The sequence below is a fragment of the Mesoplodon bidens genome (genome assembly GCF_964165515.1).
Source record: "Mesoplodon bidens genome assembly, chromosome: 14".
NCBI lineage: Eukaryota > Metazoa > Chordata > Mammalia > Artiodactyla > Ziphiidae > Mesoplodon > Mesoplodon bidens.
Window position 1 is genome coordinate 27,824,657 of NC_138170.1, and position 24,715 is coordinate 27,849,371.

The 24,715-nt window shown below is 37.8% G+C and overlaps 1 protein-coding gene across 3 annotated transcripts in view; it reads left to right on the top strand.

The window, feature by feature from the left end:
* Positions 1-24,715, top strand: part of EXOC6B (exocyst complex component 6B) — a 722,789-nt gene that overhangs the window by 523,038 nt on the left and 175,036 nt on the right. For all 3 annotated transcript variants that reach the window (XM_081253931.1, XM_081253933.1, XM_081253932.1), the window contains exon 19: positions 3,879-4,020. In XM_081253931.1, coding sequence (XP_081110057.1) covers positions 3,879-4,020 — 142 coding nt within the window. The remainder of the gene's footprint in view (positions 1-3,878; positions 4,021-24,715) is intronic.

Sequence of the window (24,715 nt, forward strand, 5' to 3'; positions counted from 1 at the left end):
CTGCATCCCAGGTTCTTCATATGTTCAAAATATGATGATAATACTTAGGTCATTTTTCATCTTGTCTGGCATTCTGTTTCTATTTCTTGTGTAGTCTCTGTACACTGAGACTATCATAGCTTCATAAGATATAACCTAGTTGTGATTATCACTGATTTGAAACTGTTCCTGGAGGTATATGCAAAGGCAGTTTTGGTCATTTAGGTTTTGGTCAGTTTAGGCTTTGTTCCAAATTCTTACCCTGTCCTAGAGACTGGCAGTTTGTTCCTAGAAAGAATCTGCTCCATGAAGAGGGTGAAACCACCAATTTTTATTGCTTAGTGTGTTGATTGTTATTGCCTGGGTCTCTGTTTATCCTTTCTTAGAAAATCTATGGATACCATGGTAGTAATGGAAACCAGAAGTGAAAAAGAGGAAGGATAGCAGACTGTGAATTAGCAAAGCTCCAAAATGCTTTCTAGAATTAGAAAAATATTTAACAATGAAAATATACATTTCTGCAATTATCACTGTGTTTGGAAATAAAGAATTAGCTTGAGGGGAAGTAGGGTGGAAATTGATTGGAGGACAGTTAAGTAACTCAGTATGTTAGGGTAGTATAACATATGATCATGTATAAGTGCCTTTGGCTCTATTGATTGATATATATTGATATAGATTTGTTTCATGTTAAAGTTAATAAGCTGCTTAATATTTTGAGATGAATAATGAGTCTGAAGTGTCAACTAACTTACACTAAATTACACTTCTAATGAGTGGTAGAGATAAAAATTCAAACTTGGGACTTTCTGACTGTGAGCTACCTTATTTTCATTTTATTAGGCCAGCTTCGTTTCTCCTTGGCAATCTGTTTTGACCACTGGAAACAAGCCTTTCAAATGCTGTCTTCTCAGCCTCCAGCTTAATTGGGCTTTTAGCTCTTTGATTTTTACAACATCTCCATGTTCAGTTTGTTAGGACCTTTAAGTGTTGGCCTTGGCCTAGATAGTTATGCTGGACCACAGTTAAAAAGCATGCCCCAGCAGATACTCAATATTTGAAGAGTTGGCTCCTGAACTACAACTGTCTTACCTGTTTGGACCTAGTTTTTATGTCTTGGATAACCTGTTAACCCTGTTATTATCTGGATCTGTTTTTGCCCAGCTGTTCCAGTATAAGACAGTATAAGATTTAGTGTTGCTTTTTAGGTGATGATTTACTGGAAAGATACAGATTTAGGATTGGGTAGAAGTAACAAATAGCTGTATGACTTTGTCTAAATTTCTTAACCTTGCGGAGAACCTTCGTTTATTCATCTACAGGAAAGGAATAACACCAACTTCTTGGGTTGATCGTGAGAATTAAGTGAAATAACATAAGATGTCAGCTGCCTAAGTATAGCACATCTTGGGCATATAGTAGTGTCCAAGAGACAGTAGTTTCTTTCCCTTTTCTCTGCCTTCTGATCTGCAGTGTTGTCTCTGGACATCTGCTCTAGTCCATCCTCATTTCTTCACTGCACTCCCACTGCCACTGTTGAAAAGCCATAGGGCTTCTCACAACTTTGATCTGCCCCCTCTGATTCTTCTCATGGGGCATAGCCTGACAATTATGTTGAACTCTATGGCCCCTTGGTGATACCTGTTCCAGGTCTCCAGTGGGTTTAGTTGAAAGCATACCATTTAATATGGATTTCTTTTATGTAACTTTTCTCTTTAGGATTCTTTATGCTTCCATTGCCTTGTTCCGACTTGGTCTCTACAGTATTCCCTACTTAAGTATTTCCATTTGTTGTGTTAAATCACCCACAGAGTGTGGGTCTTCAGAACCTACAAACAGAACCATAGAGGAGAAACATTTTTAGAATGTGTAATATAATAGGTCATTGTTTATTACTCTGTTATTTTTATTCTATAAAATAATATTTTAGTCAAATAAAAATTTAGAAGATATTCAATCTCACAAAATAATCAAAGACAAAAATCATAAAGTATCTCTTGTTTAATTAGTAGAAAAATTTGTAATAGTACTCAGTGCTGGTGATTATGCAATTAAGTGATACTCTAGGAAATATCTAGGGACACTGTAAGTCAGAATATACCATAGGCAAAGCAGTTTATAGTTAGATATTTGGAAATCTGGCTTCCACCTGTGTTCCCCTTCATGTATACACATGTGCATTATGAATCACAATACTTTGATACCCCTCATTCTAGTAGATTTGAGCAATAATCTTAAAGTAATTATCCAAAGTAAATAAAAAGTCATGCAAATTTTAAAATTCATTCTTGTATTATTTGTTATATGTTTTTCCATTTAAAGCCTGCTAACTTTTGTGGAAGGCCCTGGCCCAGTGAAATGTATGAAAAATATATATATTAAAAAAAAAAAACTATAGTCAGAATCTGGCATTTTCATGAAGACTGACATTACTCTATGACCTACTCTGTTTATAATAGCAAAAGAAAAAAAAAAAGAAACAACCTAAATCTCCAACAACAGAAGAATGGACAAATAAATTCTGGTATACTCCTAAAATGGAATACTGTGGAATAATTAAAGGAATAAACTACAACCACATGTATTTCATTTATAAACATTCACATTCATAACATTGAACCAAAAAAGCAAGTTGTAGGAGGACATCCTTTGTAATAGAGAAAGTTTCAAATATGTAAAATAATAAAAATATTGTTTCTTATGATATACTTGTCATATAGTATTTTTATAATACAAATGGTATACTCAACACAAGAAACGGTCACCTCTGGGGAGATTTAAGGAGATCATATAAGGGCTTTAACTATATTTGTAATGTTTAGTATATACATAAGTGTTCATCATATAATTCTACATATCTTTCTGAATGACTGAAGTATTTCATGATTTCAAAAAAGAAGGATCGGGCTTCCCTGGTGGTGCAGTGGTTGAGAGTCCGCCTGCTAATGCAGGGGACACGGGTTCGTGCCCCGGCCCGGGAAGATCCCACATGCCACGGAGCGGCTGGGCCCATGAGCCATGGCCGCTGAACCTGCGTGTACGGAGTCTGTGCTCCGCAGCAGGAGAGGCCACAGCAGTGAGAGGCCCGCGTACCGCAAAAAAAAAAAAAACAAAAAAGAAGGATCCACTGACTAATATGAGGACTCAGACTTTTTCAAACTTATCCTGTTTTTCAGACTAGATGATAACAAAAATAAAATGGATATATATCTTGGGAAGAAATGGATATATCTTTCATGATGTATAACTTAGACCTGGAACTAAGATATAATTCACTAGTGTAAAGTGAATCTTTTAAAGAAGATGGTAAAATACTAATTTTAATATCAGTATTTAAAAAATTAGCTTAGAGTGTGTGTTCATAAACCTCAGTGTTTATTTTTTAAGAAAACAAAATTTATCCTTTTAATTATTTTTTTCAGAAAACATTTTGTTTTAAACCATTCTTTTCATTTTATATGTGTTAAATCATAAAGTAGTAAACACTTTGGTTTCAAGATAAGTTAGGAATTGTTTACATTCGCTTTTTAAGAATTATGGTATTTTTAGAAGGGACTCTTTGAAATTTAGTCTCTGTGGAAACATTCCTTCTCAGTTTAATTAAGATTTTGAATATTGTTAATCTGTTGTTGATTTAGGAAGAAAGCACTTCGTAAATAAATAGCTAGGCTTTATGAATTTTAGCTGAGTGTTATACTGACATGACTGATGGTAATGGAGCTAAATATTTAAGATGTTTGCCATGAGGTGCTATTAATTTCAAAGTTATTTGAATGCAAGGGTTATCATGATGGAGAAAACCTTCAAGGAAATTGCTAATTGAAAAATAAATGATTTTAATTTTCGTTGGAATTTCATTTTAATCCATCAGCCTTATGATTTACATTCTTGTATTTCAGGGAAAGGTGGCCCAGACAGCATGTATGTCAGCTTGCAAGCATTTAGCCACATCCTTGATGCAACTTTTGCTGGAAGCTGAAGTAAGGCAGCTCACCTTGGGAGCATTACAGCAGTTCAACTTGGATGTCAGAGAATGTGAACGTAAGACAGTAAACCATCTCTTCACTTATTTGTTTTACCTGCATATTCACTTCTGTGGAAAAAAAAAGTTTTAGGTCTGTGGGGTTTTGGTCCTAATGGAGTCAAAGAGTACTAGAAATAAGAGTCTGTCACCAAGTTAATTTGAACACCCAAGAGTGCCTAGGCCCATATGTAGAACAAAGAAGATCCCTAGCATGGAAGTTTGCAGTCTAGAGGGGGATACAAGGCAGACATGCATTTAATACACACCAAAGAAAACCTGATTAAAGACTTCAAAGAATGCAGTTTTCAACCATTTCCTTTTTATGTTGTATTTGAAAACTATTTTTTCATCTTATCTGCAAACTCTTCTTAGTCTAAAGAACAAATGGAGTATGCATTTATCAGTCAGAAATGCTTTCTATGACAGGTAGAAACAGAAAACCTTAGACAGAGTGGTTAAACTAAATAGGTTTTATTTTTCTCAGAGGCAGAGAGTTGCTGTATTAATTTAGTTGCTCAGTGATGTCATCAAGGACCCAGGCTCTTTTGTTCCCTCTCTTCTGTCATACTTAGAATTTTCCTCCTCATACATATTATAGTCAGAAGGGACTCACATTCAATACAGGAGGGAGGTGCCAGCATCACCTATTTTTTTATTAAAAAAATTAAAATCTTTTCAGTAAACCCCTAACAAGCTTCCCTGTGTGTCTCATTGGTCAAAATATAGTTGTGTGGTTGCCTCCAGCTCTCAGGGAGACTGGGAGATTGAGTATCTGGCAAAGAGAAAGAGGAGCATCATTATTGACATAGTTGACTTATCATGAATTATCTACTTGGAATTAAACACAAAACCAGGCTCTAGTTAGCGAGGAAGAAGGAACAAATGAAGAGTGTTGTGGTGTTCATTGTGCCATCAGTGAGAAATGAAAATGAACAAAAATGATATGACTCCTGGAAACTTTTTTCTGATTCTAGGAAAATTAAAATAGTGGAAAATTACATGAGTCTGCTAATACTTCTGTCCCACCTTTTACTTTTTTTTACTGTTTATTGGTTTCCCTTGGTTGACTTTTTTTTTTTTCTGGCCACACCACACAGCTTGCAGGATCTTAATTCTCTGATCAGGGATTGAACCTGGGCCCCCTGCAGTGGAAGCACGGAGTCCTAACCACTGGACTGCCAGGGAATTCTCCCACTTGGTTGACTTCTGATGGCTGGAAATTAAGGCTTAATTGGCTATGCTATTTTTTTTTTTTTTTTTTTGTGGTACGCGGGCCTCTCACTGTTGTGGCCTCTCCTGTTGCAGAGCACAGGCTCCGGATGCGCAGGCTCAGCGGCCATGGCTCACGGGCCCAGCCGCTCCGCGGCATGTGGGATCTTCCCGGACCGGGGCACGAACCCGTGTCCCCTGCATCGGCAGGCAGGCTCTCAACCACTGCGCCACCAGGGAAGCCCGGCTATGCTATTTTTAATTAATTAATTAATTAATTAATTAAGACTTCAAGTTCCAGCCGCCACAGAGTAACAATTATCAAGGTCACCCTTCTGCCATAAACAGCTATAAAACTGGATAAACTATGAAACAACTTTTTTCATGCATTAGGCAGCAGAGAGCACAAGGCTATGATCCTTCAGAGGGGAAATGCACAAGGTAAGCTTGACATTTTCTCTTGTTTTCTGTCTGGGGGCACTATCCAAACACAGCACAGGAAAGTAGAGCCCGAATAAAAAGCAGTGTTTTGCACAGAAACCACCCCCAGAAATTGGCTTATAGGGCTGTTGAGGCAGCTTAGGTTTGTGGAGAAAGGTACCTGAGAGCAAGGAGTTGTTTAAAGCAGTTGCTCCAGAAATCTGCATTGGAGAGCCCTTGAGTCTTTGATCAAAAACCAAGTTGCCATGTGTGGTGTGAAACTCTGGAAGGCTTAGCGGAGAATAGCCACTGAAGATCTATGAGCTGAATAGGAATGCCAGTGGTCACAGAGTGCTAGGAAACACTGGAATTCTGACCTACCAGAGTGGAGGGACCACCTTAACATATTGTGCATTCAGTAATACCCCAGAAGGTTAGGCATTAAGAATGCTATTCAAGCTCTAGAGTAAGAGCTAATCTTGAGCCACCCTAATAAAGTCTAATAAGAAGACTTGACAAGATAAAGGTAATCTGCCAGTAAAATAACTGCCTGCCAAAACACTCAACAATCTTTGAAGGAAGAGGAACATGAAAAAGTTTTCAGATTCTCAACCATATAGCATCTACAGTTTCACATCAAAAAACTAAAATTCGACATACAAAGAAGTAGGAAAATATGACCCATAACAGAAGAAAAAAATAAACAATAGAAATAAACCCACTGATTATACAAATGTTGAAAATAGTGGACAGGGCCTTTAAAACACTAAATATAAATATATTCAATAACTTAAAGGAAAAAATGGATATAATGCATGACTAGAGGAAATATTTTCCAGGTCTGATAAAAAAAAAGTATTAACTCACTGATTCAAAAAGCTCAAGAAATCTTTAGCAAGATAAACATATAGCCACACCCAGGCACATTATGGTCAGATTGCTAAAAATAACAGCAATAAAAGAGAAAATCTTAACAGCAGAAGAAAAGACACATTACATAATAAAGAGCAGTGATAAGAATTACTGCTAATTTCTTATCAGAAACAGTGCAAACCAGGAGGCAGTAGAGGAACATCTTTAAAATCCTGAAAGAATGAAAAAAAAAAAGCCTGTTAACCTTAACCTGAAAACTCTTTATCTTGTGAAAAATATCCTTCAAACATAAAGGTAAAATATAGACATTTTCAAATAAACAGAAGTTGAGAAAATTTGTCACCAGAAGATCTATACCACAACACATTTAAAAGGTAGTTTTTCAAGCTGAAAGGAAATTATACTAGATGTCAGCCCAGCTCTACAGTGCAGATTACATTGTTCAAAGATGTCTACCACAATATCTCTTTTCCTAGAATCTTGATACTACCTTATTAAGAATTAACATCTATTAGAGGGAAATGCACAGTACTGTATGCATATTCAAAATTATTTAATTGAAAAAAAAAGGTATCAACCTCTAATTTCCCTTCTCTTGAATCTGGGCAAGCTGTGACTTGATTGTAACCAATAGAATGTGGCAGAAGTGGCCTTTGTGACTTCTGTGGCTGGATCATAAAAGGCAGTGCAGCCTCCGTCTCCTTAGTTAGCTGCTGTATAAAAAGTCCCACTACTCTGAAGCCTCCATGCTGTGAGGAAGCCTAAACCAGCTCACTTGGAGAGACCACATGGAGGAGCTCTGATACGTAACATTTAAAATTTTATGCTGTTGGTACTGTATTTTGTTGCATTCCTTTAACTAGTGCTAGGTTTTGTTCTGACCTGGATTTACTTTACTTGGTTGGATCCTTTCAAGGTTTGCTTTTTCGTTTATATTGGGTCTAGAGCAGCCTTTCGTCTAGGTCATATTTAAATCCCAAATCTAAAGCAATGCCGTTTTGAAGGATTCTAGGCCGCGCCCCAGGTATCTGAAGATCTTTCAACTCTGGCTGATGGAAACCCAAAGTATGCCCAGCTCTATAAGAGCTCCACAAATTATTCTGCCTATTCCTCTCTGGTGATTCTTTCCCCAGCCTTGGGTAGTTTCTTCTCATACATGCACAGATTAGTACTCAGCCACATATTCAGTGGGAGTCTTTTGCAGTTTCCTTTTGCAGCTCCCTCCATCTAGTCATTGGCCCTGCAAATACTAGCTGCCTTGGCATTCTGGACTATAATCTCTGACTTTTCAACTCAGACTGCCATGCTTTGTTTGTGTTCCTTCCCTTTGTCCACTCTGTATCACACCCGAGAAACTGCTGCTAGATATGCTCACCTGGTTTGTTTTCTTTCTTTCAGGGATCACAGCCCTGCATTGATTGTTGTCTGATATCTAAAACCATTCTTTCAGATGCTTTTTCCAGTTTTCCAGGCTTTTCTTTTTTTTCCAGTGGGAAGATGTCGTCTTCCTATTACTCCATCATGAAATTAAGTGAATTCCATCATGGGATTAAGTAAATATCTTTTCAAGGTTTTTCTTTTTTTTTTAATAAATTTATTTTATTTATATATTTTTGGCCGCATTGGGTCTTCGTTGCTGGGCGCGGGCTTTCTCTAGTTGCGGTGAGCAGGGGCTACTCTTTGTTGCAGTGCGGGGGCTTCTCATTGAGATGGCTTGTCTTGTAGAGCACGGACTTTAGGCGCACAGGCTTCAGTAGTTGTGGCTCATGGGCTCTAGAGCGCAGGCTCAGTAGTTGTGGTGCACGGGCTTAGTTGCTCTGCAGTATGTGGGATCTTCCTGGACCAGCACTCGAACCCGTGTCCCCTGCATTGGCTGGCGGACTCTTAACCACTGCACCACGAGGGAAGCCCAAGGTTTTTCTTTATTAATTTTATTTTTTATAGAAGTAATACCTGCTCTTTGTGGAAATTGGGGGGGGGAAGTAACAAAAAAATTATGATCTCATCATTCAGAAATAAGAACAATTCCAGGGCTTCTCTGGTGGTGCAGTGGTTGGGAGTCCACCTGCCATTGCAGGGGACACGGGTTCGAGCCCTGGTCCAGGAAGATCCCACATGCCGCGGAGCAGCTGGGCCTGTGCGCCGCGGCTGCTGAACCTGCGCTCTAGAGCCGGCGAGCCACAGCTGCTGGGCCCGTGTGCCACAACTGCTGAAGCCCATCCGCCTGGAGCCTGTGCTCCACAGCAAGAGAGGCCACCGTAGTGAGAGGCCCGTGCACCACAATGAAGAGTAGCCCCCACTCGCCTCAACTTGAGAGAGCCCGCGCGCAGCAGCGAGGACCCAACACAGCCATTAATTAATTAATTAATTAATTAAATTTTAAAAAAAGAACTGGTATCTGAGATTTTTAAAAAACGAAAGAAAGAAGTACAATTCCAGGAATTACATCCAGACATGATAACATCCAGCAGCCACAGAATTGTTTCTAGAAGCCATCCACTGGATTCCTTGCATCTCGTTAGCCAGAATTGTTTTACATGGCTCTGTCTTAACCAGTTACTTCCCAGGAGAATGAAAACATAATGATTGGCTAAACCAGTCAAGATTGATTCTTAATGTTGAATACGAAGTCATCATTTTCTGAGTCTTGAGGAATAGTAGAACCTCATTCTGATATAAATAAAAGGGAGAAAAAGGCTTTGGGGTAGGTGACCAACCATACCAATGGTTGAACAGCAAAGCCTGATGAATGATTGGGAATAACTCAATCAAAATGACTGCATTTTTGGTAGAGCTAAAAGGTAAAGAGAGATGGAGGGTAATAAGCTAAAATATGTGAGCCTTGAGGAAGAGGAGTAATGATCTGAGAGAAGCACCGATGAATAAGGAAAATGCCCATCTTATAGCCTGATTCTGAAGTACATTTTTTGTAGAAGAATGAACAGCTTCTATTTTAGAGAACTATAGGCGAATTGGCATCCTTAGCAGAGAGCCAGCTTTCAGTTGACTAAGAGGTAGAGAGATCATTTAATGAAAAGGTGGAAACTATGAAAATAGTTTGTTAACTATGGCAGAGGGGTTCCAGAGAGCCAGTGTCTTGCCTGAAAAGCCATTCAATATTTGTAATAGCCTTTCAGACTTAGGATCAGCTTGACACTAACATTTGTGAGGCATGGCAGTGCCTCTAATAACCATATTACCACTGAAATTTTTTCCCCATATATTTAGAGCCACTAAGGTTCATTGATTTAGAATTTAATGTTTCATTTCTGATTGGCATTAATTTGTCTGTCAAAAAACTTTCCATGGACACTTATTTTAATTTAAAAGAAAGAATTCTATGTCTTTTGCTATACCATCCCCCTCATTTTCTTCTTTACATGCTCAGTGGTCTATAAAAAATTTTAAAGAAATGATACATAAGATTCACATAACTATACAGAGGCGTATAAAAGCAGCCCCAAATGACAAGATAATTAACACTTACATCTTTCTACCCAGTGGTGTGTACGTGAGGTAATTTTGCTATTGTCTGTGAGTCATTGGAAGAACTGTGTATAGGTCCTGAAAGAAATAAAACTTTGGCCAAGATAGAATGTGAATGTATCTTGAGTGTTTGACTCTGAGGCCTGGGCTGCCACTTTGCTAGATCCCAAATACATACAGGAATTATATGCATGCAAGCCTGAGATATTCAGCTAGTATAGTGTACTCATTAAGAACACAGATTTGAGGGTCAGCTCAATCAGATGTTCAAGTCACCACTTCTTTTTAGTGTGACCATATATAAATTATTTAACCTCTCACAGCCCCATTTATGAAATAGGAATAATAATAGAACCTAATATTACAGGAATGGGGTCAGAATTAAATGAGATAATGCATAAAAGGGTTTATTTCATGGCTGGAAAAACATTAAATATGCAATAAGGAGTAGCTTCACCTGTTATCATTATCAGCAGCAACAACAACAGCAGTAATAAATATACAGCAACTCTCAGAAGGTCTTTTGCAGACCATGCAGACCTTTATCTGTAGTTTGTGAATCAGTTAGGTTTGGAGATGCCCTTTTATTCAGTGTAAGTTTTGCTTTTTGTAGTTATCTGTTGAGCTTCTGTAGTTGTTCTGAAAGTTATCGTCCAGAACTGATGATTTTCTAATTCTCAGCCTATGCTTTTGCAAGAAATCAATTAGTTAGCTCAGATGTTTACTAGAGATGGTAACTACTGCTATGGATACCACTATCTAATAGGAGTGTTGTTGACTCTTACTGACAGGCTAATCAAACCAAGTACCTTTATGGTGAAGATTATTAGGATTTAGGAGATGTGAAGAAAATATTCCTTTCCCTTTAAAAATTGACAGTGACCTCTGGGTATTTCTGCTCTGTATGAATTTCATCCTATATCTCCATATGTTCATATATCTTATATTTGGTTTTGGATATTGGAACACTGGATCCCAACACAGAAACTGGATTTTAAATACTAGCAGGTCTTGATGACCTAATACTTACCTCCTTGATCAAACCTGGGCTACTGTAGCATTCATGTACTAGGATGTTCAGTCTGTGTCTGGATTTGGAATTTCCAAACCTTTTTCTTTGTATATTCTAAAAATAAGGAGGTCTAGGTTCATATTCCAGCACACCTACTTTTTAACAGCGCTAATTCAGTAATCTGTTCATTTATTCAACAAATATATGTGGAGCCCCTACCCCTACTTTGCATGGTACTACATGCAAAGTACCATGCTGGAAGCTTGAGAAAAAATGGGAAACCATTGATGTTAAATAGGAGAGTGACTTGATTAGATTTGTGCTTTTGGAAGGAACTCTGCAATTTATCAGGGGCCTCAGAGATCAGTTATAAGGCTGTTGCAGTAATCCATGATGGAGATGATTTGGAAGCTTCAGCATATTTATGCATCATAATTCAAGCCATTGGAGTGAATAAATCAACTCATCTACCCTCCCTGAGTCCATCAGTAAACTAGAAATATTAATCCCTGCTATAGTTTTCTCACAGTATTGTTATGAAGTCAAATAAGATACTATGCATAAAATCATTTGTAAACAGCCATGGAAATTTTATTTATTACAGTTATCATTTCTTTATGCATATGCTTTCATGTGTTTTTGTCTTGTTTTCTTTCCCACTTCCATTGTTATATGGTTTATAATGTTAAATATTTCAGTTTTTAGTTGTCTGCTCATGTTCCTATATTATTCAAAGGATTGGCATATTAAAAATATAATATAATTAATCCAAATCCAGGGGACATTTGGTTGTGAGGAAATACAGCAGCAATTGCATCTTTTAAAATTTAGTGTAATCCATCTTTTCGCAGGGCCCATCGCCTTTTGCACAGAATAGACTGAGTCCCTGTACAGAAAGGTAATAGAATGCATCTTGCCAAATTCTCAGTTCTTTGATGGTCAAGTTAATCTGAGCTTGGGAACAAGGACTCCAAAGCCTTCCATTTCACCCTTCTTACCATAATAGCCCTTACTTTACAGGTCAGGAAACCAATGTGGAGAATCTGCCTAAACTCAGGATTTAATGAAACAACTTCAAAGTAGATTCATGATCTCACTGAGCCTACTATGATATAAAATATTAGCAGAACACCATTTGTCACTTAACTCCATAGACCCCACTCTAACTGAAAGATCAGATTGCTTTCTGCATCCCTAGAGAAGTAGTTTTAGCTCAAGGCTAAAAAAAAAGTCAGGACCTAATAGTCCAGGACTGAGAAGTTTGAATTTTCCAACTCTTAGTATATATTCACTAAAAAAAATGGCTGCAAGTTTCCTTGTGTGGTATCCAAGAGGCTCTCCTCTGACTCAGGTGTGAGATGTTTTAGCAAATCTTAATCAGGCAAACCTTAATAGGCTTGCTTATGATTTTGCACTGGGGCTTCTGAACTAAGGAATCTTTGTAAAGCATTCTCTCTGAACCCTAAGTACCAGGCCCAAACACCTGCCACTTGGGTAACTGTATTCACTTATTTTTATTTTCTCCATTACTTGAGCCCAGCTGTCCTTGACTCTCCACGTCCATATAGTTAATTATCCACCATTGGTCACTCCCCACAAGAGTCTGTCTTAAGCTTTCAGGCATTCCTTTACCAATCTCTTCCTGGTGTGAGGGAGACAGAAGAGAAGTGAGTCCTCAGGACCCTGGTCAGAAGCCTAAGGGAAACAAATGTGACAGGTCTTACTATCATTCTTCTCTTGCAGCCTTTGAAGTTTACATTTTGCAAAAGGAGTTTTGGTCCTTAATAACTAAGCCAGTACTAAACCCAAACTGCATCAGCCTACCAAACAAACTGTTAAAGTGACTACCAGCTCGTACATTAAATCAAGCCTCTCCAATGAGATGCCCAATAGTAATTAGTCATTCGAAATTATGTTTAGTCATCCTTGAATAACTAGTACAAAATGCGTATCCACACAGGTTTGGTTTTTTTTCCTGCGATTCCTTAGAAAACTCTTACATTCCCTTCTGAGTATAATTCTTTTCTCCCCTACTCTTATTTTGCATATCACCCTTGAGCCCATGTTGTGTTTAGGTCCTAGTCACAGGACAAGATTCAGTAAGAGGTAGAGCAGAGCAGAGTGCTACCCTTCTCTGGCAAGGGAGATACAATAGAAAGCATTCTGGAGAAGGCTGAGGGATCAAAGTTTCACAATTTCGCTTAGCACCCTTGCATTTATCAAGGAAATATGGTAAAAGTATGAAGACAGCTGGTGTATCAGTTCATAGATCAGTTTGTGCTCTTGATTTTCAGCTCACCCAGCCATCCAGCTGCAGACAGAAGGGGATTATTATAGTAGTGCCTCACGATGGTTCTGTGTTTCCTTGGATTTTTGAGCTATGCATTCTAGCAAGGACCAGAGTGCCCCATTTTCATTGTAAGTTGCCCAGTGTTATTAAAAGCTTTCACATGAAAGCTTTCCATATTCTTCAGTTTCTTTAAATTGAGCAATGGCAGGACAACCTAGTCCTCCAAAGCTTCACCCTCAATGGGAACTTGTTCCCAGGTGACTTAAGATAATACCTTAATTATGAGCTTGGCTGCCACATTCCACAGACTGTTGACTTCTCATCCTGGGAAATGAAAGGATGTCTTAATGCCCTTTTCCCTGCCATCACCTGTTAACGAGTTCCAAATATTCTACATTTTCTCTAAAGTCTTTGTTTTGCCAGCTCAATCCCTAATAATCTGTCTTAATTAAATTATGTTTATTTGCAAGGAACAAAAATTTATTCAAAACAGTTCAAGAAAAGAGGAGGGCTTATTTTGAATATATGGATTTCATAGGATCCAAGAAAAAGGTAAACAGCAGATCATGTCTGCACACTCCTGTCTCCTTAGCCTCTAGCACAGTGCCTGACATATGGTACTTGCTTAATAAATATTTGTTGAATGAATAAAAATGACTCAATTAGCAGCTACCTAAGTTTCTGGATCTTTTTGGTCAGCTCTGAAGATGGAAGGGAGTAGAAGTAGGAAGTGGCTTGGGATGGCAGTCATGTGATATGAATAGCAAGGATGTAGTTGGAATCCTAAGGAATACTCTCTTAGGAGGATGTACAATTGGCAACTTGAGTACACATATCCTACCACCAACTTCTATGGATTATCAAGCCATTCTTGCCACCAACAGTCAATTCTCAATATACCATCTGTATAATATATAATAATTAAAATCAGAGGTAATAAAAACAGATTGACCTTTGAAACCAATCTGTTTCTATAATCTCTGATTTTTGTTATTATATATTATATTTAGTAGTTTGGGCATACTTTATTCCTCTTCTTAACCTCAGTATCTTTATTTATAAAATGAAGTTACAATTATACTCTCTCACAGACTTGTTGAGATGATTAAGTGAGTGACACATAACAAATGCTCAGTGACTGCTAGCTGCCATCCTCATTGTCAAGTATCATTATCATCATCATCAGAAAGAGTACTAAGCTGGAAGGAAAGTTGTATTATAACCTCAGTTTTGCCACCAACATGCTGTGTGATCTTGGGAATTCATTAAACCTGCTTGGGCTTTGGGCTTCTCATTTATAATATGGGAACACTTGGCTAGATGATTTCTGAGTTTCCATTTAGTTCTAAGACATTACAGTTTATCATGGGAGGGAAGACTGTGTGGATATTTTCATGTGTATGGAAAGTTGTTTTAAAAATTAAATGAGATAATGCATATGAAATGCTTTACAGATCCTAATACACATATATTTGTAACCACTAGTAAATATTAAATATGTTTATTATAGTTTTAATTATAGTTATGTATGATAACATGTTCATCAGGGACTTAGAGTATATGGAAGCAGAAAGCAGGCTTTGAGTGATTGCCATCAGGGGCTCATAAATTGGAGCCCCCATTGGAATAGGGTCAGTAATTTTTTTTCCTCAAAGAAACTTTCTCTGTAACTGTTCTCAGAGTCTGCTTTATGATATTTACTTTTGGATAATATTAGTTTAGGAAGAAAGCAAGCTGTCTAGTGAAGACCTAAAGCACTGTAGTATCCTGTAGAAATGTCAATGTGGTTGTGGATAAGATCAGGGTTGCCATGATGAAACGTGTTGCTTAAGCAGTCCTGAATTTCAGAAGAGTCTAAAGAGTATGAATACATTTCTTTTGGAAACTTAGTTATTAGGACATGAGTACTAATATAGTACTGATATGACAGATAGATTTAAAGAAGACAAGTTGGCTTTCTGTGAGATATACTTCAATCTTAGAAATGTTAAATTGTTGTAGCAACTGGTATCATTACATACTGTGGGATTCTTGTGAAAAGTTTTGAATTTAAATTTAAATACTTCCTTTCCAATTAAAGTATATATTTTCTGTTTTATCAGAACAACACTTTTCAAGTTGTATCTTAATTATCTTAATTGTACCTCTGCAATTCTTAAAAAGAGAGCCATTTTAAGAATATAGGGTTTGAAGAGAGACAAATGGAAAAAGTTTGAGCCCAGTAAAATTTTAAACCTCATCTCCCTAGGTTATATCAAAATAACAGATGCCTCCTTCGTTTGAGGATATGTAATGCCTGAAGATGCAAATTTCCTGTTGTAGACTACTGAAGGACATTTTGTGTGTTTCAGTATCATTGATTTCAGATCCTTTAGCTTCTATCCTCAGCCTCATCTTTCTGAATTATAATTTTAAAACAAGCTTTCCCATTCTGCCTTCTTCCATCTGAGAAACATTAAGGTAAAAAGATTGATGATAGACTTCGAGTTTGTATGCAGAAAAATAAACTTGCTTCCTATAATTTGCAGTGTTCTGCACATGTGAAAATCTAAGGATAATTAGTTATTATTGCTTTAATGTGATGGAGACGATAACTTGTTCTATGAGACATGCTCTATGGCTAATGAATTTTGTCTTTTAGTTGATTGACTGGTTAATGGAATCAGAAAAAATATTTTTTGTTTCTTCTTTACAAAAATGCTTTCATTCTCTACTGGAAATGGATATAGGGATTTGGGTAGCCAGTCTTTGTTAGAGCACATCCTTCTTTATTTATTTTATCATTTGTTTTCCCCTTTTCTCAGTTATGTTCTGTATTCTTGTTTCTAATTCTCATTTTGATTCAATATTTGCAGTGAAACTTACAAATTTGCAAGGGAGAATCATTAAGTTGGCAATTATATATGTATATATATTATATATAGTTATAGTTATCAACATTTCATTCATTCTCTTCATTCCTTGTTTTCTCTGCAAGACCTGGAACACTGTAGATATTCTATACAAGAAACCAGATTTAAAACTCAAGTGCAGTGGGAATTTGTAGGATGAAAATAGAGGCCATAGTCTGGTACTTTCTTAGGCCCACAGCTCTCAGTCAATCTATGCAAAAGCTTCCCCAGAAACTTATGGATTGTATGGCTTTGTCTCTCTCCCACTTCCCAGGCCCTTACCAATTCTTTTTAAAAGCAGGATTGAGCTTGGATTCTCAGATCTAAAATGGTGTGGGAAGAGCACAAACTGCAGATATCTTCCTTCTGTCAAAAATAGGCAGTACAAAGCCCTGCTTTGTTTGCTGTTGTCATGCAAGGTGCTATGCTATTATGCTATGTTATTATGATGTGCCTTTCTTAGCCATGAAAAACCCAAACAGAGGGCTTCCCTGCCATTTAAATGGCCATGTCACTTCTCTTTGACTGTGGATGATGGACCCTGTACCCTCTGGAAGGACTTTTCTCAGACATGGATCAGTGAGTAGTGCCCACTCAGCAGTTCTTTTGGTTTATGAGCTGAAGTTCCTTGAATTCCAGGAGATAAGGCAGTCATTGTCTCTCTGAACCCATTGCCAGACACCCAGTCATTTGATAGTAGATGCTGCCAACCTGAGCAGTGAAGGCGGGCAACCTGCTCTTCCTCACCATGGCCTAAGATGCCATCCTTGTCAAGCGAATGGAGATGGATCATGCTGCTCTAACCTTGTTATATATCACTGTCAAACCCTGCTATTGGCTTCCAGAGATTGGCCAACAGAGACAAAGTACTTTTTCTGGTAGCAAATGTTACCTTGGGTTGTTTGTGAGGCATTTAAGTGATGAGGAAGTACAAAGGACCTGCTACGTGAAGAATCATAATATCCAGTTAAGCTTCTTTATCTGTGGCAAACCTCCGAATACCCTAAATTCTGTTTGGCTGTTTGGTAAATGCGGTACTTATCCCAGCTCTAAATAAGGACAGTGACTGATTCCTCTTAGAAACGGTTTAGATTTTTCTTTGAGACCTTACACACTTTGGGAGTTTCAGGGACTAGAAAGATTAAGAAATGCCATTTCAAAGAAGAAAAAGTTTAAAAATATATTGTGGTTATTGCTGTTTTCCTATTACTTAAGCCTGGTTCCAGACTCAGTAAAAAGACTTTTCCTAAAGTTAAAGGAGTATGTTACAACAATTTCATAATCTCCAAAGCCTTTTTACTATTCCTTTATTAGAAACTTTATAAAACAATGATTTAAAAATTTTCATTAATCCTCATGATTTGCTTGAAAACACCCAGAAGCATTTTCATGGAGAAATGAGCCCATTGAAACAATAGCTTGTCTTAATCATTGCAAACCAGAGACCTTACCTCACCATTAGCACCAGAGCAACGTATGGCCGTCTCTTTCTGCTATATCAGCTAGCTACAAGCATCACCTCAGCTGAAAATTATTTCTTTAGCACTGCTACCTCATTCCATCAAGCCATTTGCACCTCCCTTTTACTCACATAGGCTAAAATCCTAATGTTTGTAGTAAGCCAGACTCTCCCAGGAATATCTGATGCATTCACTGCTCTTGTCTCCAAGTGTTTACACTGGGACATTTTATATTTTCTTTGGCCCTCACTTCATGTCTTTGGGGCTGAGGCCAGTAAACTATTTATTTTAACTGGGCCATTTTATAGGGTGTAAACCAGGAAATCATATTAAATACCATGTCTATTTAAAAATTATTATAATAGTTGAAAGTTGACAGACTTCTACTCAGGCCTACAAGAAATTCCTGTAACATTCTAGCCATCTGCTGCCTTTAGGTGGAACAGTACCTTATACATCTTAAAAAACTGACTAAAGTCCTAATTCTTATGAGACATTTTAAAAGAAATAAATCTCAGTCCTTTCCATTATTACCTGCTCTAGTATTTCAGCAGTTAACAGATTCTGATTTGAGTTCTGTTGTTTTAATTAAATCATCTATCTAGTCTACTTTTTGTATTACAAATTTTAGAAATTTATCCTTTCTCTCTTCCTCCCTTTTATGTGCGTGTGTGTGTGTGTGTGTACAAGAGAGAGAGAGAGAGAGAGACCACAAAATCCCCTTAGCATTCCCAATTTCATGTTTCTAAGATTGGAATTTAGAAAATGTGAGGAAAATATCATTGCCAACACTTCCATTTAGAAAAGCTAAAGTCTTCAGAAACTAGTGAGTCAATTTATAGAATTTTTAAAGTCTTACCTATAATGTTCTATAATGATGGTTGGTCTATATTTTACTTCTGTATTCTACTCCTTTCCTGGGAGGAGAAGATGGTATATGGTAGGGTCTCTGGTAGGATAATGTACACTTGTATGGGTGAATTGAGGCCTATGTCTCTGTCTTTGTTTGATCAGTAAGTAGCTGTGAATTTGGACAACACAATCTCTTTCAAAATCTTTTTACCCATTTGTTATATGTGAATGGTTTGGACTAGGGTATCCCATTGGACTACATGGCTAGGGATTAGCCATTCAAGTAGGATGAGGTAGGTTGGGAAGGGTGTTCTGACAAAAGCAAGTATTTGTATAAATTCTGGGAGGAAATAAAGAACATGGCATATTAGGGAACTAAAACTAGTTCATTATGACTAGAGAATAGGGTGAAATGAAGTGGGGTAGCCAGAAGGAAATGTGGAGATATAATCATTGTTAGTGGATCCAAAGCAGGTTTTAGAGAGAGTACTTTTTTTTTTTTTTTTTTTTTGCGGTACATGGGCCTCTCACTGTTGTGGCCTCTCCCGTTGCGGAGCACAGGCTCCAGGCACGCAGGCTCAGTGGCCATGGCTCACAGGCCCAGCCGCTCTGCGGCATGTGGGATCTTCCCAGACGGGGGCAGGAACCCGTGTCCCCTGCATCGGCAGGTGGACTCTCAACCCCTGAGCCACCAGGGAAGCCCTAGAGAGAGTACTTTTAATGGAAGTAGGGTGATAGACCAGATTGCTGAGAGTTGAGGAATGAATGGAAGATAAAGAAGCTGAATCAGTGCTTGTAAAAGACTCAGAAATTGACATGGAAAGAGAGGAAAGAAAAGATTGTTTATTTAATTGCCTCTCTTAAGCCTAATAATTGGGACTGTTTAATTATAAATAACACCAAATATTTTATATAATGTAACCAAGAATAGGAGAAAAATAACACTTTATTTTCTTTGTGGGTATCAGTAAAATTTGCCTGGTAATCTTTCTCTTCTTTTTGTCTTTCTCTGCCCTTTCTTCCTGAATGATGTGCCTTTCTGAAGAAATTCAAGACTCCTCAGTTTTTCACCACATCCCAGCAGTCACATGGCTTAAGGCCTGCCCTTCCCCTCTGACTCACAGGAATCTCTTTGTCAGCTGTCTGCCTGTCAATGGATGGAAACAAGGTGTAGCATCAGCTCCTGCCCAGGCAGTTAACCAAGGAAAAGGATGAGGTTCTGTACTCTTCCGTAGAAAAGCATTTTTGAGGGCTTTTAAACATTTTAAAGACAGGAGTGCTTTTAATACTTGAGATGCTCATTTATCTCCTATACTTCCTAGTAGTTAAGATAGTCCTTTAAAAGCACCAGTTTATCATGGAAAGAAGTTGCTTAGGTACCTTAAGAAACAACTATTTTCATTTCCTTTTTCTCCAACTAACCTAAATTCTCTTAAAACACTGATCTCCCCCTCTCTTACCAGTGCCTAGGAGTTAAAAATGCCTAATGCTTCCTCTGCCGTCAATTCCCTGATCTTGTAACTACCAGCTTAAGGTCTCAGGTTTCACTAACAGAGATTCTCTTTTTCTCCTTCTTTTGTTTTTGTTTGTTTTAGGGGAAAAAAAGAAAAGGAAAACACACCCCAAGCTGAGCTCTTAGTGGCAAAGTTTATATTCTCTAGTAAGATAGATCCTAAGTTTACATCTTGACCTCTGAAAATAAATTCATTAGTCTGTGTAAACATAATGGAAGACCAGTATTTATGTTCATATTGATCTTTCACAAACATTTAATATGGATGTGGATCATTGTTTTAATACTTTACATTATAATTCCATTGAGGGGGTGGAATTTCCAACTAATACTAGAATAATTATATGAAGCAAAGCTAGAGAATATAGAAAATATCTTTCTCTGGGCAAGATATGCAGAACTTTTTATTTTGCCATATCAAAAATGATCTCGGGCTTCCCTGGTGGCGCAGTGGTTGGGGGTCCACCTGCCGATGCAGGGGACGCGGGTTCGTGCCCCAGTCCAGGAGGATCCTGCCTGCCGTGGAGCGGCTGGGCCCGTGGGCCATGGCCACTGGGCCTGCACGTCCGGAGCCTGTGCTCTGCAACGGGAGAGGCCACAGCAGTGAGAGGCCCGTGTACCGCAAAAAAAAAAAAAAATCTCTCAGGGCTTCCCTGGTGGCGCAGTGGTTGAGAATCTGCCTGCCAATGCAGGGGACACGGGTTCGAGCCCTGGTCTGGGAAGATCTCACATGCCACGGAGCATCTGGAGCCTGTGCTCCACAACAAGAGAGGCCGCGATAGTGAGAGGCCCACGCACAGCGTTGAAGAGTGGCCCCCGCTTGCCACAACTAGAGAAAGCCCTGGCACAGAAACGAAGACCCAGCACAGCCATAAATAAATAAATTAATTAATTTAAAAAAAATGATCTCTCATAATGAAGACTTGCTTTAGTGTAATATCTTTACATTTTTTTATTCATTGAAGAAGTGACCATGTAGGCAAAAAAAAAAAGCATATTATTATTTTATTGTATCCAATTCCAGTAAATTTCACATTAATTATGCTGGGACACATCTGGCTATAACCTAGATATTAAAATGGACTCAATATCAAGTTGTAATGTGCTTGATCTGGATTGGACCTTGTGTTCCAACAACAGTTTTCCAACACCAACTGGGTGTTCTACAATTTAATCCAGTTCTAACACTAACTACCTGGAGTTAGTGCAGACTCCACAGGGTAAGGGGTCAGTCCCACAAGACTGCCCCTCTCCAGGCATCAGCCACAAGTCACAGGTGACCTCAAGCCACTCACACTTCTTCCTAGCTAACTACAGATTTGGGGCTCATCACATCCCCTTTCAGTTCAGTAATTCACTAGAAAAACCCACATAACTCACCAAAAATGCTGTACTTATGATTACAGTTTTATTATAAAGGCTGTAACTCAGCAACAACCAAGTGGAAGAGATGCATAGGACAGGACCCTGGGGATGAGGGGGGCAGAACAGAGTTTCCATGACCTGTCCTTAAGGATTCCAGGCATGTCAACCTTCCAGCACATCAGCATGTTCACCCATCAGGAATTCCTGATACACTGAGCTTCAGTGTCCAGAGTTTTTATATGGGGGTTTCATTACATGGGCATGATTGAATAAATAATTGGCCACATGATTGAAATCAATCACCTTCCCCTCCCCTCCCTGGAGACTGGGGGTGGGGCTGAAAGTTTCAAACCTCTAGTCACAGGCTTGGTCTTTCTGGCTTGTCCAGCCCCTCCCTTAAAACTACCTAGGGGCCCACAGGAGTCATTTCAGCATAAACTTAGGTATGGCCAAAAGGAGCTGATTGTGAATTGCTCAGGAACTTTCCTATTGCTCAGAACCTTTCAAGGGTATTTGAAACTCTATATCAGGAGCTGGGACCAAAGACCAGATATATTCCTTGTTATATAATAGACCTCAAGAGTATATTTGATTCAGTTGCATAGCTTTAAGCAAGTGAAATATTATTAATTCCATTTTACAGAGGAGACATCTGGCACTATAAACTTATGTGATTGGCACAAGGTCACAGAAGTAAATTCTAGAAAGGATTGGAATCCCAGTTACCTTAGCTAATGATATATCCATTTTCTGTGGACATCCATCAGCTATGAGAATCAATTTCCCTGGAAAATTGTGAGACTATCCATGAAATGTATACCAAAGAAGCATTAACTATCTGCTTTCAGTTTAGAAAGAATCATAATTGACTTTTTAAAAAATCTAGCTCTTTTAGCTTGGGAAACATCCTATGTGGAACCTACCTTAATCATTTCTCTTTAAGTATTTTTCATAGCTTTGTGTGACATACCTCTACCCTGTTCAAGAGCGCTGACAGTGTCTTGATACTTTTCCTTTTAATTAGTCAGCATTTGTTTTGTATTGTATACTTACAAAACATTTTGCAGTTATAGATCAGGATTGCTACTGGTATCGCTTGCTGGGGAAATTGAGAGCCCCAGAGCTTTGTCCAGAAACATATATGCTGCTCAACTATTATTATTTTTTAAAAATTATGCCCAAATCATTCCAAAAATGATTTGAGACCAGTTTCAGTAGGATAAGTTGAAAAAAATAATAAATTAGATATAAGAAAATGGGATGAAGAGAAGAAAGGTAAGAATACTAGCATAAGAATTAATAGAGAGGTAATATAAAAATTTATTGACAGGCGCAGTGAAGAGCATACAAAGTATATAGCTCTCTCAGAGGTTGACCTATTTTTAAAATATGGGCTGAATAGAAGACATTGTGTAGTATCAGGAACATTTGCTTCAATACTAATTTCATAGCCAATGTAAAAATGGAATTCATATTGTTATGAATTTGGGGAGTGCTCTTTCCTTGTCATTTCAAAGTCTGAAATCATTCTTTGCACATTTCATTTTAGTTTTCATTCTTTACCGTCAACATCATCTAAAGCTGTGCTGTCCAGTACTATGGTTACCAGCCACAAGATGCTATTAGAGCATTTGACATGCAGCTCAGAAATGAGTTGTGCTCTAAGTGTAAAATACATCCTGGATTTTGAAAAAACCTCATGAAAAAATTTTAAAATACTAATTTTATGTTGAAATTAATATATTTTAGGTATATTGGGTAAAACAAGGTATGCTATTATTAATTCTAAAATTAATTTTTGTTTTGTTAACCTGTCTACTAAAAATTCTAAAATTACACATGCAGCTCACACTTCTATTTGGACAATGCTTTTCTAGAGAATTGATTTTCACCATTATGTTAAATGCCCTACAGAATCCTTCTCAATGTAAAATTTCAGATAGCTTAGCTCTGAGTCTGTGTTCATACAGCAGAATAATCAGTGCTGAACAAACACATGGATAAGATTAAGTCCTTGAAAGCAGAGTAAAAATATCAAGGATACAAAGTTACTACTTCAGAACACAAGTCTTTCTCATCTCTCAGGAAACCCACGCCTTTCATGGCAGATCCTCAGTTTTCTTAGAGATGCACAGAAGCACTGCTGATTGCTAATTGGGAGAGGCTTCTTTTCACTATAGTTTTAAAAGATCTATTATGAAATTGGCCCTTATTTTGCAAAATTGCAAAGCATTTGGGAACTTCAGAGGAACATTGTGACTTTACACAGATCTATATATTTTTATGATTTTATTCTCTAAATGAAAAAGATAGATACACACATATATACATATATATGTGTATACTTGTGTGTGTGTGTGTGTGTGTATATGTATATGGAACATGTAGAGTGAATATTTGCTTTTAGACATTCTAGATCACGGATGCATACTGAAATAATAGAAAGACAGATTTAGAGGGATTAGGTTCTATCTGGTTCACTGACTTACCATTTTTGCTTTTTAATTTTTTCCTCTGTAAAAGTCCTCAGTTATTACAAATGCTCCTTTCAGCTTTAGGATTCTAGGTTGTAAACGCAAGTCCTAGGACATCTTGTGCTACGTTTTTGGTGATTATTTGTGGAATATTAAGGGAAAGTCCAATGCCATGTGGCATGACCTTGTTCTGCCACTTGTTATGGTCTTGGCTTTCCTTAACCTTCTTCCTCTGCAATGCAAAAGATACTCTGTTTAATTTGGTGAATACAGCTAAAGTAGTCTTATCCACCACTTAAAATATTATTTCCTTAAACAAAGAACAGTACCCAGTGGCCTCCTGGACTCCATGACATGGTAGGAATTTATGTCATCTCCTTCTTTTAAATCTCAAATAAAATTATTTTCTGATTTGTTTTGCTAGATTCAACCAATTAATTTCATTAAACTGTTTACAGATTTTTCTTATATGTTAGATACGTTAGGCAAGGCATAGAAATCAGCTTCTCAAATTTTCTAGGTTTATTCCACATAAGACAGCTACTCTCTCCAGGGGAATGTATATTGTCATTGACACCAGTCACTGCCAGAACCTGAACCCTCATTTCCTCTCAGTGGTACAATATAAGGGACAGCCAGATGGAGACTGATTGGCTTATTTACTCAGCATCATCATGAAAGTTCATCATGCTTGTGGCCATTTCCTAGCTTATAGGGGATTAATCCCTTACTAATTAAAAAGCTATGTCTATCTGTCCTAGTTTTCAGTTGTCTTTTAGAGCAAAAGGAGTTAGGAGAATTAAACTTTGAAAACAATTTATAAATCTGTTTAGAGTACTGGTTTGGCATTTGCTATCAGACTTTGTT